At 38.9% G+C, this 20,241-nt stretch overlaps 1 protein-coding gene across 1 annotated transcript in view; it reads right to left on the bottom strand.

Annotated features, from left to right (window-relative positions):
• Nucleotides 1-20,241, bottom strand: part of LOC145982729 (nuclear pore complex protein Nup205-like) — a gene marked incomplete at its 3' end in the record, with an annotated part of 239,435 nt that overhangs the window by 51,763 nt on the left and 167,431 nt on the right. Inside the window, exons 23-25 of the mRNA XM_083116091.1 lie at nucleotides 7,155-7,337; nucleotides 6,211-6,442; nucleotides 1,358-1,623 (exon numbers count right to left, since the gene is read on the bottom strand). Of these exons, the coding sequence (XP_082972217.1) occupies nucleotides 1,358-1,623; nucleotides 6,211-6,442; nucleotides 7,155-7,337 (681 nt within the window). The remainder of the gene's footprint in view (nucleotides 1-1,357; nucleotides 1,624-6,210; nucleotides 6,443-7,154; nucleotides 7,338-20,241) is intronic.

Genomic DNA, 20,241 nt, shown 5'->3' with positions numbered 1-20,241 from the left:
GTAAGTTTATCGATGCACTCTTGTCTTGATAATCCGCGTCGAAAATCGTAAAAAATCATCGCACGAAAATGTTCACGAGTTAATTCCATTTTATTGTTGTCGCGCAATCTCCAAGGCAACATAAAAAACAGAAATGAAGCTATTGACAAAACATTTGAAGTACCTTATGGTCAATAATGCCAGACGATTCCGTGCAAACGTCAAATCGCACCTAACTTCAATCAGTGTTGCCAAGGCTCAAAATATAAATAGTGACCCTCGTATTTAGACAATTTCTTTTTTAGAAAGTAGGGCATCGAGATTGTCCATAAAATTTACAACAAAATGGCAGAATTTTGCACTAAATTATAAGATATTTATCAATATATCGGATCGGTAAAATAATCAGTAATTTTACCGATAAACCGATACACCAGTATGCCTATATCAGCCAATACCGATAGAGTACCGATTAATCGGTCCCATCCCTAGTTTATTGACAAATTTTAAATATCTGAAAATAAGGAATTGTGTTTAAAACTTTTTTGCCTGAACTGTACTAAAATTTCAACATGATCGGACCACCAGCTTTTTATTTATAGAATTTCAAAGCGAGCGATCGTTTGCAAAACGAAACAACACTTTTTTTTTTGTTCTCATGAGTATAAAAATTAAGAAGTCACACTGGAAAAAAACTTTTGTTAGCATAGATTAACCAGAATTAAATAATCTAAATTTTGATATAACTCATTTTTAGGTAGGTACACTGGTTAATTCTTAATTGGAGTCCCAAACTCTGGTATCTATAATTTATAATCAGACAGTAGTATCATGTTAGGACAAAATGCTATTGGCTCAGCCCTAATATAAAGCACATATTAAAGTTATACATACAAGAATAATTAGGGTTTGTTTTAATACATATGCTCTGAGCAAACTTAGGGTATCATAAGAAACAATTACGTATATACCAGGACAGGTTCCATGAGTACAACCTGAAGGAAAATCCAGGTAAAAGGATATCCTTAGTAATATTCAATAAGCACCTATCAGCTACCTTACTTCCAAAATTGCTCCCCTGTGTTTTTGCACCATGCCATTAAGGTGCATAGGGGGTGTGGAGTTGGGGCCCCACATTTTCTGCATCAAGGCCGAAGGTGGGAGTGATATGATAAGCACAATGCACTCCCCTGGCTGCCTCTACCCACTTTATAAGACGCTGGGTGGGTGCCGGAGCAGCTTGAACAGGTGGGAAAAAATCCCGGGTCTCACCCACCGGGGATCGAACCCGGGACTCTCGCATGGTAGTCAGATGCCCTAACGACTGAGCTACAGTGGCTATTGCTACTTCTATGGGAAGAAAAATGAAATGTATTACCTTGCAAACATCATGGCCTCCTGAACAATCATGGCACAGAATAGCAACCAGCCGCTCTGCAAATCTTGTAACAATATCCAGTATTGCTCTGCGCTGACTGAATGGAACTCTCGAATGTGGACCAGACACATCGAGGCGTGAATCGTAAGTGTTGTCACTGCTTTCTTCTGGTTTCTCCTCCTCCTCTTGGGTAACCATGGATGTCATGTGCAGGAAATACAGCAATGCCCCATATAAATTTGCTCTCACTTTCTGCAGAGTTCTCACTATATTGAGAAAAATAAAATGTCAGAATTGTTATCTAAGCTAAGCTGCGTTCATTACTACTGAATTTACAAGGCAACCAAGAAAGTTCTGTCGTATTTTCACCTGACATTTTCAAATCTTCACACATTCACACCCAGCTCTGGGAGGGGCATTTAAAAGGCCACCCCAGGCATTTCCTGAATCCACTTTAAAAAAATGTGGCTGGCATCTTAAATTTTCAATTTTTTCAAAATGGCACCCTGGAGGATGCAAATGGCACTTTCTCATTGACTTTTCGGCCTGGCAGATAGGAACTAGGGATAGACAATATCGGAAATTTGATATTGTGATATATCGTTAAGAAAATATCACATACGATACGATATTTTGTCCATATTGTGATATCCGTGATATATCATCCCCATGATATATATCACCAAATATCGTGACGATATATCGGTGACATGATATATATATCGCTACAATATTGTGATGATATATCATCTAATTGATATCACCTGAACAAGACAGACCTCTTTGGGGGTTTCTGCTAGTGTCCCCTACCGATGTGTTGTCTCCCCTGGAGAACTCTGTAATTAATTATTCTTCTCCCGGATACCCCATCAGACCTGGCACCCCTTTCATTTGCCATTTAGAAAATCCCCCCCAAAAACAACCTGCAAAAAATGGACACCCCAGTTAAACAACCGTAGTCGTTTATGGGCAAATACAAACACATACCTTAAAACGTCCATGGTCATTTATGGGCGTGAATGTGTTAAAAAGTTAACAAAATAGACCTGGCAATCATAATCCCCACCATCGTCAGCAATGACCTGTCTTTCACATACTGGAAGAACACTGTTCTAGAATTCTGTGGAACATTAACCCAAGAAGTCATCAAGTGCAGTTAGGACTTTATCTAGGTTTCAGAACTGCCATCCTGTAAGGTGGTTATACAGTGAGTGCAACATACGATAATTGGATAGGGCAACATCTGGGGAATAAGGTGGATGCTTCAGAGTGAAGAACGGCATCATGGGTGATGCTTTCATTTTAATTGCGGACATTATTTTTTAGGCCATTGTTTTTAGGTTTTTTAGGTCGTAAACTTCCGAGCCCTATTGATGAACATGTTTCAGCTTCTCAAGAGTACACAGCTGCATTGATTGGCCAGCTGGCAGCAATTTGAGATGCACGATACTCTAAGCAGTCACCCAGGGCATGACCACCTTTCTATGCAGAGGTGGTTTCGGCTGTTTTGGAACGGGTGCATGTGATGCTAGCCAATGATGATAGCAGTCAGCAGAGACCCATCGACACACCTTTGGATCAACTTCTTACAGAGAGCAGACTGAATTCAATCATACCATCTCCCTTGGCATGAGCAATGGGTACAGCTGATAGGAACTCCTCAACCTCCTACACACTACCAAAAGAAAAATGAACCAGCTATGACCCCAGAAATAAAAGACAAAAGAAAAATGGACCAGTCTCCCCCGACATCCTGACCTAATCAAGAAAATTCAAAAGTTCTAACCAGGCAAAGTTTCAAGATAGCAGACCAGGCCCCTCCTTCCATAGCCTCCCACCTAACCCATTTCAAATTATATTCCACCAACTCCAATGCAAGAAGTGGCGTCTACATGATCACCTGCACTTATGGAAGCAAGTATATAGGTATGCCAAAGTGATGACTTGATGTTAGGCTCAAGGAGCATGGTGCTCACCACTGACTTGGGAGGGGGTAGAACAGGTCTTTACTGCCACCTTATAGACAAAAACCAAAACATAGACTCTGCCAAAATAGTCATGCAAGCAAAATCCACCTTGGAAAGGTTCTCAAAATAAACTTAAGCATTAGTGACCACATCCGCCGACCTCAACATCAATCCTGGTGTTCTAAATAAACCCTGGCTTCCTACCATCAGGAATATGCATACCCACCCAACCTGCTCCCCCTCCCCCCCCCCACCACACACGACTAGAAACCAAGCACAGGCCTTAAGCGATCGCAAGAAAGCCCGCCTGTGCATGCGAACAAATGCCTTTCCATGGAAGCACATGTAAAGACCGAGAACCAACACCTACAGTGCCAAAACATGCCTGACAAAGCCACCAGACGGGTGACAAAATCATTCGAAGAAAATTTGCAAGGAAAAATAAAAAGTGAACTTATCAGAGTGAATGAACCACCTTATACAGTTTTCCAAAGATGATGTAGGTGTTGTCGATTGGTTTCTGCACTGACATGGAATTCTTCTCCCAAACTGTTACATGCCTGACCACTGTTCACCTCAATACCCAACTGTAGACCATTGTTGTCTACGACTGTTGTTCTTCAATCATGTGGTGAATCTTCGATAGAGTCATAACCTTCCTTGAGTCTTTAAAACCATCAATGCACTCACTGTCCGAGCATTCACGAGATCACTGCTGAAATCCTGGCAAATTTTCTTCTCCACTGTTTCTCCAAAGTTTAAAATCATACAGCATACTACAGGCCCTTATCACGCTGTCTCATGTACGCATGCTTCTCCTGTCTTCACTGATCACTGATGCTCACATTGAACTGCACAAACCAAAACCTGCTAGTTGAATGTGTATGTACCTATGAACAACTTATCTGTCTAACCTTAAAACTAGCATTGGGTGAAGAGTGTAATGATCGATACTGTTAGAAACCAACAGAACATTCTTGGTTATCTTTGTAACATTATGTACAGTCCTGATCTGTGAGTACAATTATTGATTTTGTGAGTCTTCTGTGCACAGGAACTTTTATTTAGGAAAGCAAATATATTACAGAGTGACTACTCTAGGACCATGACAAAATTCAAGTATAATTCCCGGTTTTCAAGGCAAACTTTCCTAAAATTCAAGGCTATAAGCAGAAGTTTTCTCCATTTCAACCTTACATATTATGACCTCTCAACACCTCCCTCCCCCCCCCTACAAAAAATAAATATATTAAAAATTTACAGGATCTGTATGATTGAAATGAATCAAAAAATCTAATTCAATTCAATTAAACAGTACATACATTTAAAATATTTAATTTAAGGTGCAGAGTTTACATTTGCCAATTCACATGTTCAGACTTGAAATACATCTTCAAACACAAGTCACAAATGTTATCGGATCTACTACGTTATGAAAAATTGTTAATTGTATAAGAGTTTTAAACTCAAATTTAAACTAATCAACATCAAGATATCTTATCTTGCAATAATCTTCCGTCTGTCAGAGAGATTGTTGTCCAAAGGACACCAATGAAGTAAATGGATTGAGAGCATTCCGTTTTATTTTCCATGCAGCTTTCTGTTCCTTCCTGAATAAAAATGAAAACTTAACTCTGAAAAACTTGTCTCAGGCTTTTATGCATATGAAAAATTTCAAATAGGATTTGGATTACCGAAAGTTGCAGTTTTTCACATCTACAGAGAAAAATTCACAAAGAATGCATGCATAATTCCCGGAGCACATAATTTCCAGAATTCCCTGTGAGTAGCCACCCTGTATTGTATATAGAAAAATACCTATTCTAATTTTCCACATAATTTCCATCAACAATGAGACACTTATCATAATACTACACTAGTGTATAACAGTTGTTTGCATAAAACTGACATGAAATAACTTGCTAACAGCACATTCTTGTACAAAGGCATCCAGAGAGCTTTGGGGACAAGTGCATGCTAGATCAGGGCTGAGGGATGGGAGCACAGGTACATATGTTCCCAACTCCAGAAGAAACTCACCATTTCCTCCAACTTCACACCCAAACCATAAACCCTAATAAGCTGCTTAGTAGCTCTGTACTACTTGTGCCATGTGTCAATTCAATTATCTTTCCATGTCACACCGACACAGCGCATGGTCGTTGCTTAGTTCCGCCCACCCCTGTTCACCTGCACCCTGAATACCACATGATCGTTAACAGTAGATGTTATAATTTTGCAATCAGTACATAATTTCTGAATATCAATACGCAAAACTTATTTTCAGACCAACAGAATATGACTGAATAAAATATTTCCAGCAAACAAACCATTTCTTATACAGTGCTTCAAAGCATGAATTGGAGGTCATGCAGTGCAATGTAGATTTATTTGGCGTGATAGATGAACTAATTTTAAAAATATAATGTACTATTACAATAATAAAAATAACTATTAGTTAATACGAAAAAATATTTTTCTATCTCCCTTTACTCTAAGGAAGATTATATCTGTAATTTCATAGCAATCGATGAACATATTATCGTAATATTTGTCCCTGGACAGATGAAAAATGATAGGTGCCTCACAGGCAAGAGCAAAGCACTTTTCAAGATATGCATGTCAAAATTCACAAAAAAGGACAATATTCACATATTATACCAAATTCGCTATTATCAAATTCAAATGGATGAAAAATGTATTCTGAACACTGCACATACACGAACATTCATTTGCAGTAATGAACTTTTTTAGGTGTTATTGAATTTCCAAAAAAATAAAGTCCCTAGTTATTTATTTTCCAATAAAATGAAGTATAATTCAATTGAACAGCTTTGTGCCGTAAAAATTAAATGTAATATTAATAACAAAAAGTCACATACTGACCTGTACCACATATCCATTCCAAAATTTTGGACAGAATTATTTTTAAGGCAGACGCATTTACTTGAAGTGCAATCTTTGGATTGACACTCGTCTCAAGGTCAATAGAAGGCTGGGTATTAAGCTTGGAGTCACTCAGCCCTATCATGTAGCAATGTCTCAAATTGACCATCAGCAGGAGAACTACTCCAGATGACTGAAATGCTAATTCTGGCATTGTCTGATCGGACACAACCTAAAGAAATTAATTATTATTTCATTGCACAGATTGTTTTCTAAAAAAAAAAAAAAATCACAAAATTCTTCCAGACATCAAATTTAGAATGAAACAATGGTGATGTTCAACTAATTTCTTGCTTGCATGTAACGTTACTTAGATATTGTCTATTGTGATTCTTTCACATATTACGGTATGGGCCAAAATATACAGTACTGAAACTCACGCACCTCGAACGCGCATGTGCGTTTGTGCATGTGCGTTTGTCGTGCCACATGGCCTGTCCACCTAAGTCTTCTAGATTTCATTATTCTAATAATATCTGGACATGAACACTGTACAAATTATGCGGTTCAAAATTATGTAACCTTCTCCACTCAGCTGTCTCCCTTTTAGGAATTGGATTTTGGTTTTGAAAAAGAAACTGCATATTTGGACATAAATTTACAAAACTAGGGTGCATTAATTATATATGTTTATATTTACAAAAGTAATAAGACAATGACTGAAATTTGCACTAAATTTCACATTGTTTACAGATATATCAGACATGCATTTTGCGTCATTTCCGGGATATTTAGATACTGTCAAATGCCAACACTCCAGTACTGGTATTAAAAATACCAATAAACAGATACACCAATATGCCTGCCTATATCTGTTGATACCTCTGCAGGTAATACAGGTTACCTCTAAACAATATCATTATGTCGAAAAGGAAACACTGTACCTCATTGAGAAGATTCTGCATGACTCCTAGCAGCAGTGGGTGTCTGGCTTCGTATGTTAATATGTCTGGTGGAGTTACAGTGAACAGAACTTCCGTTACTTGCTCCCATCCATCCATGTACCTTATGGAAGAAGCGGCTCGTTCTCTACACTGGTTTACTTTAAGTGCATATAGGCACATTTCCTGAAGAAAAAGACAATAAGCACGTAAAAATTAATAATTTGCTATACATTTCTAATGAGAAACTTAAAATGAAAAATATCTTATTGTAAGCACAATTTTCTATTTCGGAGCCATTCCATGTGAAAGTGAACAAGCAAGGTGAATTATATTTTTATTCAAAGTTTCACCTATTATGTATCAAATTAAAGGGAAAACTATGCAGAATTTGGAATTATTAATACAAACCTTAGTTTCAGGACTTTCAAATAACATATTGTTTCAAACCTCTTACTTTCTGTAGTGGAAGTGGGAATTTGTGTGTGGTGTCTCCACTTAATTTAGTTTCATTATCATAAGAAATTAATTCTAATTTTTTCTCACTGATTATTCCTATATCTTAAGCTCTGAAGTATCCTACTTCATATCTGAAACAAACCTTAGTTACTTATGATAATTTTCATAGCCATTGAATTGTTCCACAATCCTACAAAGAAAATAATGTGCACACCCATCACAAAATTTGTCACACCCACCACAGGCAAAAAAAAGTTTCTAAAAAAGTATGCAATATTTTTAAAAACTAAAAGCATTTAAATGTCGAGTAAAGTTTGCTTAGTGAAAAAAAATTGTTTCAGTAAACCCAAATATTTCACAGAGTTTTCTGAAAGACAGACGAAGGTCCTAAAGTCAAGTATCAGAAGTTTCCCATCTGTCACAATTACAAAAATTTAGGGATGTGACGAAGCTGAAAATTTACCAATGCTGATATTTAACCGATTTTGATACATAAGATTATTCAATAGAAATGGAATGTTATTTTCAGCATGACAAAATAAATTTGCTATGTACATTTCTATTGCATATCACATATACAGGGTGATTCTAAAGGTATAGTACAAACGAAAACCACAGATACCTCCCATGAAATAGAGACGAAAGTTCCCCTTCCACTTTGCCGAGAGATGCCTCCGTGAGGAGCTAGACAACGCCGAAAACGTGTGTAAATGAACTTCACACCTCTGTACAGCCAGTACCAGTGAAGATAGAAAGGCAGAACAAACAAAGTCAAAAGGAACACCAAAGTCGCCCATCCGAAAAACACTAGGCGGCAGCTGTGCAACGCATGCGCATGGGGTTCCACAAAGGAAATAGGAGTGTCCCGCAAGACAAGTGAAGGGAAAGGCTAGCGATCGACAACGGTAGGGAGAAAAGAAGCTATGAAGCATGAAGTAACAATTGCACAGCGGGAAACAAACACCATGACTGAAGCAGTGCAGTCGAGAAAAGTAGTGCGGGGTTGCAGAACCACGGGAGGACGACGTAGGATGTAAAAACACACCGAGAATGCAAGCAAAGTGGTCCGTGACACTCGACAGGCAACAGACGCGTACATGGTTCGGGGCAGAAATGGCGGCGCAGCGCAAGGGGAGTCCCCAAAACACAGTGGGGAGACACCGCAGCAAGAACAAAGCACGGTGCAACAAAAGAGAAAGAGGACCGGACGGGGAATGGTATCTGCCAAGGAGACAACAAATGCGGGACGACGGATTCCCCGTAGCAGCACCGAGGGGATGTCACACAGAGGCCGTGCGCCAGCAGGACAAACACAGCAACTACGGGCACAGGAGGTTATTGCTAATGAAAGGTGCACGTACAGATAGGACCACGTACCCCGTACTGACGTTGTAACAAACGTCGTGATGGGGCCCAATCAGCCTCTTAGAAATGAAGCCGGAGGCACATCACTGGGTGGGATCGGGCGAAAGGCTGCTGGAGTGTCGTACGGACCCCACCACGACGTGTGGAATTCTGTCAACGACTGTTGCAGTTTTGTACCGACGATCCCCGTTTTTTGCGCCATGTGCTTTTCACGGACGAGGCAACATTCACCCGTGAGGGCATCTTCAATTGCCGAAACAGCCATGTGTGGGATTATGAAAATCCACATGCAGCAGTCGAGGTGCACCATCAGACCCAGTTTGTAGTCAATATCTGGGCAGGTATCATCGATGAACAGATTATCGGTCCATACCTGCTGCCACCACGTTTAAATGGCCGCCTCTATCGCACCTTTCTTGCATCAGTCCTTCCAGAGCTGCTAGAAGATGTACCCCTAAACGTGCGACATCGTATGTGGTTTCAATTGGATGGAGCGCCTGCACATTTTGAAGGCACAGTGCGAACCCTTTTGCACCGTACCTACCCACAGCGCTGGATCGGCAGAGAGGGCCCCGTCCCCTGGCCCGCCCGTTCGCCTGACCTCACACCAATGGATTTCTTCTTGTGGGGCCATGTGAAAACACTCGTCTACGAGACCCCGGTGCCTGACAAGGAAACATTGGTAGCACGGATACTTGCAGCATCGGCCGAGGTGTGTACCATGCCAGGGATTTTTGATAGGGTTCACCAGAATTTCCTGCGATGCTGCAATGCCTGCATTGAATGTGGTGGTCATCAATTTGAGCAACTTTTGTAACAACGTCAGTACGGGGTACGACTACGTACTACGTACTATTCCTAACTGTAAGTGCACCTTTGCGTGGCAATAAACCTCCTGTGCCCGTAGTTGCTGTGTTTGTCCTGCTGGCGCAAGACCTCTGTGTGACATCCCCTCGGTGCTGCTACGGGGAATCCCTCGTCCCGCATTTGTTGTCTCCTTGACAGGTACCATTCTCCGTCCGGTCCTCTTTCTCTTTTGTTGAACCGTGCTTTGTTCTTGCTGCGGTGTCTCCCCACTGTGTTTGGGGACTCCCCACGCGCTGCATGTGTTTGTTTCCCACTGTGCAATTGTTACTTCATGCTTCATAGCTTCTTTTCTCCCTACCGTTGTCGATCGCTACCCTTTCCCTTCACTTGTCTTGCGGGACACTCCTATTTCCTTTGTGGAACCCCATGCGCATGCGTTGCACAGCTGCCGCCTAGTGTTTTTCGGATGGGCGACTTTGGTGTTCCTTTTGACTTTGTTTGTTCCGCCTTTCTATCTTCACTGGTACTGGCTGTACAGAGGTGTGAAGTTCATTTACACACGTTTTCGGCGTTGTCTAGCTCCTCACGGAGGCATCTCTCGGCAAAGTGGAAGGGGAACTTTCGTCTCTATTTCATGGGAGGTATCTGTGGTTTTCGTTTGTACTATACCTTTAGAATCACCCTGTATATTGTCAATAGATAGAAGTGCACAAGAAAACCGTTAGTTTTAGTGAGTTTTTTTATTGTATCGTTTGTCTTTTATCTTAGTGTAAGCTTGATAAAGTTCTGAGAAACCAGGATGACACGTCGCAGACAAAATAAAAAACTACTAAAAATAACAGTTTTCTTGTACAATTGCATCTACAAGAAGTGGTTATGCGAACCTTCAACAACAACATAACAGTTGGGCTGAAAAGTTCGTAGGCTAACAAAGTAAAAAATATTTTTTTGACAAAATTCGATTTTATTATTCAATATAGTTGCCTTTGAGGGCGATACAACGATTATAGCGGTCATACAATTTTTCGATGCCATTTTTATAGTACGATTTCTCTTTAGCCTCAAAATAGGCCTCAGTTTCGGCGATTACCTCTTCATCAGTGATAAATTTCTTTCCAGCGAGCATTCTTTTAAGGTCTGCAAACAGGAAAAAGTCACTGGGGGCCAGATCTGGAGAATATGGTGGATGGGGAAGCAATTCGTAGTCTAATTCATATAATTTTGCCATCGTTTTCATTGATTTGTGACACAGTGCATTGTCTTGATGAAACAGCACTTTTTTCTTCTTCAAATGGGGCCGTTTTTTCGTGATTTCATCCTTTAAACGCTCCAACAATGCTATGTAATAATCGCTGTTGATGATCTGACCATTTTTGAGGTAATCGATGAATATATTACCATACGCATCCCAGAATACTGATGCCATAACCTTGCCAGCCGACTGTTGCATCTTTCCACGCTTTGGATTCGGTTCATCACGTGCAGTCCACTCGGCTGACTGTCGATTGGACTCTGGAGTGTAGTTATGGAGCCATGTTTCATCCATTGTAATATATCGACGGAAAAATTCGTGTTTATTACGGTTGAATATCGCTAAACATTGCTCCGAATCATCAAAACGTTGTTGCTTTTGATCGATTGTGAGCACGCGCGGCACCCATTTTGCACACAGCTTTCGCATGTTCAAATATTCATGCACAATATGTCCAACACGTTCCTTTGATATTTTTAAAGTCTCAGCTATCTCGATCAACTTCACTTTACGATCAGTTAACATTATTTTGTGGACTTTTTTGATGTTTTCGTCGGTAACAGCCTCTTTGGGGCGTCCACTGCGTGCATCGTCTTCGATGCTCATTTCGCCTAGTTTAAATTTAGCAAACCACTTCTCAACGGTTGATTTTCCTGGTGCAGAGTCCGAATAAGGGTCATTCCATATCAAATCATTAAGAATTTTGTGAAAATGTCACCCACCATCACCAATTTTGATGAAATTCGGTATACTTATAGAATTTTTAATGCTGATTACAAAAATGACAATTTTTTTTAGAGTGGTCAAGGGGTTCAGAAGTTACGCGCTTTTTAAAATCTCCGTGTACGCCACTTGCGGCTCCACTTTGAATGACACGCATTAGGTTATAAATGATAGTATCTTCCCTCAGGTTTGCCGTAGAAACTTCAAGTTTCTTTTCTTTTGTTCAAAATAGTGTAAACTTTCATTTTAATAAGGTTTCAGATGATTGTATTAATAACCATGTATTTTTATGTATAGTTTCATGTATTTTTTTAGAAGAAAAAATTACTAACTTCAAGAGCAAATTTTGTGCAATGCCCCCCCTTCAATTTCCCCCCAATTTTATATTTAGGTAGCTCAAAGTGTGTACTAATGCCTGATGGAAAAAATGGGATGGGCGGTTTAGAGACAGGGTGATAAAAAAATCATTTGCATCAAATAACATTAAAAGTTAGTCTTATTAAAAATGCTTATGTATTTAGCACAAAGCCTGAAGTACAATATGTTTTAAGGTATAATATTCCAAATTTCTGTTCACTATGTGTAAAGGTAACCATAGGCGTAACCTGGCGGGGGCAAAGGGAAGCATTTGCTCCCTCCAATATTCATAAATTAAATTAAATTTACAAATAATAATTGCAGCGGAACCCCGATTTCAAGTTCCTTCATTTTACATTGTCCTTCATTCTATATTCAATCTTGGTGATCCCAACATAGCAAATTGCTAAGAAATTGTCCTCCGTTTTACATTTTCTCGCATTCTAAGTTTTTTCAGCTTGGCAGCCTGAATAACATAAAATCGAGGTTCCACTGTATCTAAGTCAGTTTCAACTGTCTTCATTTTTTTAAAGAAATATAATCATCATTATTAGCACTCCCAAGTTTAGCAAATTATCTTCGAGAGTATTCTCTTTGTGCATTTTATCTCAATGTGGAAGTTCTTTTTTTTGGCTACTCTTCACGGGGATACGTAATATGAAGTTAGTATTAATAATACACATTTGTGCTGATTGAAGTTTTTCCATGGAGATTTGGCCATATACTACAGAAACTCTTGTGACGGGCTGGTTGGAACACTTAAAACAAGTGTGGAAACGATGTACCAATTAGACATAATATTGAAGGCATAAATTTCTTATTCATGTGCGATGTGTCAGCGATTACAAAGTACTAAACAACAGAACCAGGAAAATTATGTATGAACTATTTTGAACTTAGGCTACAGGTTCGGTAAGTTACTTTTTACAAGTAACCGAGTTACAGTTACTCATTTAAAAACTAACTCAGTTACAGTTACTGGTACTTTGAAAGTAACTGTGAGTTACTTTACAATTACTGTGAAAGTACTGTAACTTACAGTTAATGATCATTGATTTGTGTAAAAATTACACAAAATCAATGATCATGAAGACTTGAGTGTTTTATTTATGTTTCTAGTACATAATATGCCTATATACATTCACATTACTACTGCAAATAAATGATGGAACACAGAGTCAGCTTTGCTTGAATGATTTTAATTAAGAAATCATTAGTATGCTAACCACGGTATATTAAATATGGTGTCATTGATTCCACTTGCACCTATTTCTTTCTCCTCCATTCAAAGATCAACAAGGTCCACTCCTTTGACAATGGCATTTTCCTAGCTTGAGAACCACATTTAAACGAGCGCAGCAGACCACCAAATACACTGAAGTTTTCACATGTAATTAAAAATGAATTGAAGTAAAGCGTGGATGTTCTAAAGTCAGCATGCAACAAAACATAGCTTCCTTGCCAGGCCAGCAATTCCTAAATAAAAAGTAACTGTTACTTGCAACCAGTTACTTCGAAACACTAGTTGTTTAACAGTCAATGCAAAAATAATAAAAGCTGATGAAATAACTTTTGTATAACTGTGTGGTTTGACTGTTGTGAAGAAGTTTCTTTCTGAATTCCAACTCTAAACAGTTATGTAGTAGCTTGTGTGTGTGGCTAAAACTTGTTTGTAAGATTGCTTCAAAAGTCCATGGGAAAAAAAGGAAATGCAGCAATTAAATTCTTGCATCCACTTGGTCCATCAACTTCCTACTACTGGCCACAAAGTATTCTGTGTACAGTGGACATTAACAACACAAAGGGATGGACATACTGTATGTACTTAGTGATAAGTCAAATACTTTAGTGTGTTCGAAATGGTCAAAATATTCCTCTAAAATGTGAAGGGCACAATCCTACATGAAACTTTGACAATGCATAGTGTAAGTATGTGTAAGTATGTGTAATAGTGTAAGTATTATTAGTACTATCTTCATGGGCGAAACTTGGAAACTATCTTTGGGTTCAAGAATCACAAAGTTTTCCATCCCATAAAAATAGTGTCCAAGATTATTTGCTAAATACATTTGAAAAATCACAATTATTACTCTTTTTTTGATTGTTCGTCAAGTACCAGAAAGTTCACAATATATATTTAACTGGCAAATTCTAATTAATCTATAAATTTTGGAGGGGCCAAATGCTTCTCTTTGCCCCCGCCAGGTTACGCCTATGGTTACCTTCACACATAGTGAACAGAAATTTGGAATATTATACCTAAAACATATTGTACTTCAGGCGTTGTGCTAAATATATAAGCATTTTTAATAAGATTAACTTTTAATGTTATTTGATGCAAATGATTTTTTTATCACCCTGTCTCTAAACCGCCCATCCCATTTTTTCCATCAGGCATTAGTACACACTTTGAGCTACCTAAATATAAAATTGGGGGGAAATTTGCTCTTGAAGTTAGTAATTTTTTCTTCTAAAAAAATACATGAAACTATACATAAAAATACATGGTTATTAATACAATCATCTGAAACCTTATTAAAATGAAAGTTTACACTATTTTGAACAAAAGAAAAGAAACTTGAAGTTTCTACGGCAAACCTGAGGGAAGATACTATCATTTATAACCTAATGCGTGTCATTCAAAGTGGAGCCGCAAGTGGCGTACACGGAGATTTTGAAAAGCGCGTAACTTCTGAACCCCTTGACCACTCTAAAAAAAATTGTCATTTTTGTAATCAGCATTAAAAATTCTATAAGTATACCGAATTTCATCAAAATCGGGGATGGTGGGTGACATGGCCTGGATGAATTGACGTGGAATGACCCATAATGTTTATCAAGCCAAGCCTTGGCTTCAACAGTATTTTTTTTCGCCAAAAAGCAATGCTTTATTAACACACGAAATTCTTTTTTATCCATTTTTTCACAATAACAAAAGCTGCTTCACTCACAATGCTATATCTCACGAACTAATTATCCGGCAGCTGTGAAATTTATACACGTATCTTTTGAAGGTTAGTACTAAGTAAAAATCACATGGATTTAATTCTAGTAACGCCATCTATGAGTCAGCCTATGAACTTTTCAGCTCAACTGTTAGATTGTCAAGACATTTAACGTTAGTACACAAACAGTCCTTTGAAATGCAAAATGAATTCTTTTTCTTAATATTGTAAATGTAATGATGGCAGATTCAACTTCAGAAGTTTTGGAAACACTTCTGGAAATAACCTACTTCTTCTCTTATCGTAAATCTGTCTAGCAACAATGAATGCTCGTTCACTGAATACTGATGCAGCAGGTAGGCCCAAGTATTTTCTTGCCACTTGCTTCAGGTTTGGATCTCATTTTTGAATTTCCAATACAACAGCAGATCCCTGTCACGTGAAATAGTCTGTTCAGCAACGTACTTACTGTTCAATTCTGATTTTGAGGTAGGTTGATCCTCTGAACGAGTTTTTACAATAATTTCATCTTAAAAACTCCACAGTGATGCAGATCCATAACCTAATTTTCAATAAATCTTACAAAATTCAAATATAAAACTTATTAGAAGAAAAAACTCTAGTATTATCTGTACCGGTTTAAATATCAGATTTTTGCCGATACCAATATGTCAATTTCTGCCGATTTTCATACATCTGTAATCGGCTTCGGCACATCCCTACAAAAAATGTATTTTCTGTAGTTTCAAATTGGGATGAAAGAAATATTGTAAAGTTAAAAAACTATCATCAAGAAAAATGAAATTAGATGAATTGATAGTTACATATTTGAAGGTGCTACAAAAATAATTAAAAAATGAATGTAAATTTGTCTGAATGTCACACCTATCACAATGGAATTACCATATTCTTGAAAGAAATGTGCCAACGAAATGGACAACAATGTATTATCCAGCATCAGTACAATCAGATTCCCACTCATTTTATCAAAACAAAATCTTTGACTTTTCTAGATTTTCCAGTCAATTTTAAAATAAGTTCCAGTCCATTCTGAAATGTTGAACCAAACTTGCTACTGAAGCAAATTAAGTTTATTTAGTGTTCGAAACAAATGAATCAAAATAAGCTATAAAAATATTTTTACATAAAATAGCTCCTATCCACAAGTTGGTCCAAGAAAAGGTGTAATTTATTTTCACATGGTTATCAGGTATTATCTAATTTCACTTTCACTGAATTTGTCAGGTTTTACAAGAACATTTCGTATATTTTTCCAGGTTGTATATTAAGATTTTTAGACCAAGTTACACAACCTTCAGTCATCAAGGAATGAAAATGTATTTTCATAGTTAGCATTTATGTACATGCATATATGTAAAAAATAGTAAGAAAATAGACAAAAAAGGCCCCGCACAACATCAATTTTCTGGGAATCGCATTAAGAGAAATTTGAAAATACCATATTTGCTCATGTATAATGTGCACTTTTTTACAAAATTTTCCTCCCCAAAACTGCACATTATGTACAAAACAATTTGGACAGCCAATATGAAACCATGCATGTTTTCACTATGTCACTGCGCATAACACATATAGTAACAGGTGCAAATACGAGGGGATATCAAAAAGTAATTGAGTAAATGTTTTACAGCCAAATGGAAATGTATTCACAAAAACAAATATAATTTGGAAGTACATGTATTTCGCCACCTTTCCATGCGATGGCAGATATGTGCACCTCGCACACGCCGAGAGGCAGTTCAGATGTTCGACACAGTTGAGCTGCGGAGTGTGATTCAGTTTCTGTGGTGAAAGGGACAGAAACCACCTGAAATCTACCGTGAGTTGTGTGCAGTGTATGGTGACACGTGCATGACATTCACAAATGTCTGTAACTGGTGTGCAAAGTTCAACACAGGGCATGTAAATATCTTCAATGAACCCCGTTCTGAACGGCCTCGCACAACCCACACACAGAGAAATGTTGACTCTGTGGAGGTATTGATTCAGGAGGACCGGCGGTCAACAATCCAAAGAACAGTGGATGCAGTGGGCATTTCATATGGCAGTGCATACACCATCGTCCATGAAGAACTTGGGTATCGCAAAGTGTCAGCGAGATGGGTCCCCAGACAGATCACACCACAGCATATGCCGGACCATTCTTGAGCATTTGCTCCAGTACCATAGGGTTGGAAATGCATTCCTCGCCCACATTGTTACCAGGGACGAATCGTGGGGTTTTCATTACACCCCTGAACGAAAGTGACAAGACTATGGTATGGAAACACACACACTCGCACCCACCAAAAAAATTCAGGACAACCCCGTCTGCAGGAGGTTTTGCTTACCATTTTCTGGGACAGCCAGGGTGTCATTCTTGCTGAGTTTGGGGTAAAAGAAAATTCTCAAGCATCCAGCATACAGTCCAGACCTGGCTCCATCTGACTTTCACCTGTTTGACCCACTGAAGGAACACCGTGCCGGCAAACACTTCAGCTGCGACACGGAAGTCGTTGGCTACATGTCCAGCCAAACGATTTCTACCGCATTGGTATCACGGTGGGACAAATGTATAAATGTGAATGGATGTTATGTGGGAAAGTAGGGTAATGTTCAACATTCAAAATATATATTTCAGTTTTTGTGAATACATTTCAGTTTGGCTGTAAAAAATTTCCTCAATTACTTTTTTATATCCCATCGTACAAATAACCTATAAAAGTGAAATGGCCATTTCCCATGATTTTTCACTTTGTAACAGAACATTTTGTGACACCGAGAAAAATTATGCCATTCTCGCAAAATTGGAGTATGTATCTCCCGTATCAGCGTTGTTTGTTGGGAGAGAAATAATAGAAAATAACTTCCTGAATGCTGCTCATTCATAACATAATTTTGTTCTTGCTTCTACTACAGAATGAACTGAAGTGGTGGTTCCAGAAGTGAAAGCTTTGGGATGCTAAACACAGTGGAGGAAGAGGGAGGTGGCATGGGTTGGTGACTCATTGTAAACACAAGATTATGTTCTCCTCTTGATCCACATAGAAACAGCTATACAACCTACAACTAAGAAAGCCATTTCTTGAACCTGAATTGTACTGCTCATATATGAGATATAATTGTTTATCACTTTTCCCCATCAAAAACCAGGGCACACATTATACACGTACACGGTTCCTGTCGTTCCCTGCATGCCGCTAGGAGCACTGGTGTAGCCAGTTTGTCTGCTATCTTTGCTGCACTGGATCTCAGTTGTTGCAATAGCAGGAGCCGGATGTTTCCTGACTGTCGTCAATATTTAGTTCATGCGGAAAGGGCATAATTGCATGCGTCTCTTTGATTTTGGTGTCAATTAGCATATGCAATGTACCAATTGTCCCAAACAATTACCAGACTAGCAAAGCACCTCAAGTTCAACAAACACTCTGTCAAAAAGTATTTGCCCTTCTGGTAAAGTCAAACTCACTTCCACACAGTACACCTCAGCAACTGTTTCTTGCAGGCCAAAAAGGTTCTGGCACCTGGATCCATGGCCAGGATAATCCTTTCTGGGGCCTTGTTTTCTTGTCATTGTCCTGCTGTGTGTTGAGTGAACCTTTACAGCCACAGCTTTTAACCTACGTAAGGAGATATTAGCCCTTAGAGACACTACAGTTTAAATTATTCTTAATTAATGAATCAATGAATGAATTAGTTTCATAAATTGGGTTAAGGAAGTTTTTAACACATATTTTATTTCCTATTAAAGGCCTGTTCTATATTAGGTTTCAGTAAAGGTGTTTATCTCCATAATGTGTAGGGTAAAGTTTCCCCCACACTTTTACAATGCCATGAGGCATACATAGGGGGATGTTGGGGGGGGGGGGAGGGGGGAGTATAGCCCCAGACATTTTTTGATATCATCAATTTTGGAGTTGATGTGATTAGCACCATGCTCTTACTGCCTTCACCTCCCAGGGTTGTCCCCAGGTACCAATTTAGTTGAAGCTGGGTGAGATCCAGAGCCACTTTATGTGGGGACAAGGCCAGAAAAAATAGGACCTTAGAACACCTACACCAGAGTTCGATCCTGGCCAATTAGACACCCTAACAACTAGACCGCCAGTTCCCCATAATGTGTGATGAGCAAAATTAGCCTGTGCTGATTTGACCATAATATAAAAATCAATCCATAAATCTCTAGCCATATGATTGAGCGGCACTGTGCTACATACAACATGCATAGTAGCACAGCTGATCATTATTTCGCTTCTGTGGGAACAAGCATTTCTTTGAGTCTGCGTGACAGTGAACAGAAGGCCGCCAGCAAATCGTACCATACCCCAGCAGTGCGGGTAGAATCATGTCAACACTTGTCACAACTTGCATCTCGATTTTGTTGAGCAGAGAGAGCTTTTGACAGGAAGCAGCAGAACGCTGGCCTGAAGGGAAAGTGAATGGGAGGTAACAAAACTTGGAGCATAGAGATGAAAGAGGTCTTTTGTTGGTCATAGCTGAGGAGTAAGCCTGCTGGAATAGAGGCTACTCGCATCGAAGTAATAAGTTATTCCTTATTCCTGTAACCTGCCAATCTCAGTCAGAAGGATTGGGACAAAACATCTGTTATGTCTTTTAATTAATTATGCAAGGTTATTTACCTCACATCTGGCCCTTTCAGGGCCGACGCAGCAACCAGGCGTTGGTTCGATCTCCCGTTCTACAGGGTAGAATGTTCCGAAATAGTTCCTGCTGCTAGAATGAAGATTGCTCAGCCATCTGCCTGAAGCAGGTGCAATCACAAGTGTAGGTAAAGGCTCTTACAAGATCTTCACCTGCTAGTGAAGTACCAGGCAGAAATTCGTGGGTGAGAGATATATAATGTACAGTATAACAAAGTTAACACTTAAGTCGACGTTGGTTGACTGATGTTGGAGTAACGCCGATCTTAGCACAACGCTAACACCTCCATTTTTCAAATTTCGTTGATCTTTTTTGGTTCTCAATATCATTCCTTGTTCATTATGTGAATAAACCACATTGTTGTTTCGTCATGTCCAGTGTACTGTGGCCCATGAACATTTTGTCATCTTCAATGGCTGTCCTGATCACTTATGCCAGGCTGCTTCACATCACTGTGTCTTCTGAATAAAGAATATTGCACCACGCCTTACATACACTTTCATAGTCTGTATCGTGCATT

This window comes from Lepisma saccharinum, unplaced genomic scaffold (assembly GCF_977018435.1).
Source record: "Lepisma saccharinum unplaced genomic scaffold, izLepSacc3.1 HAP1_SCAFFOLD_378, whole genome shotgun sequence".
NCBI classification, from domain to species: Eukaryota; Metazoa; Arthropoda; class Insecta; order Zygentoma; family Lepismatidae; genus Lepisma; species Lepisma saccharinum.
The sequence above is the reverse complement of the archived record's forward strand: the minus strand, read 5'-3'. Positions and strand labels throughout refer to the sequence as shown.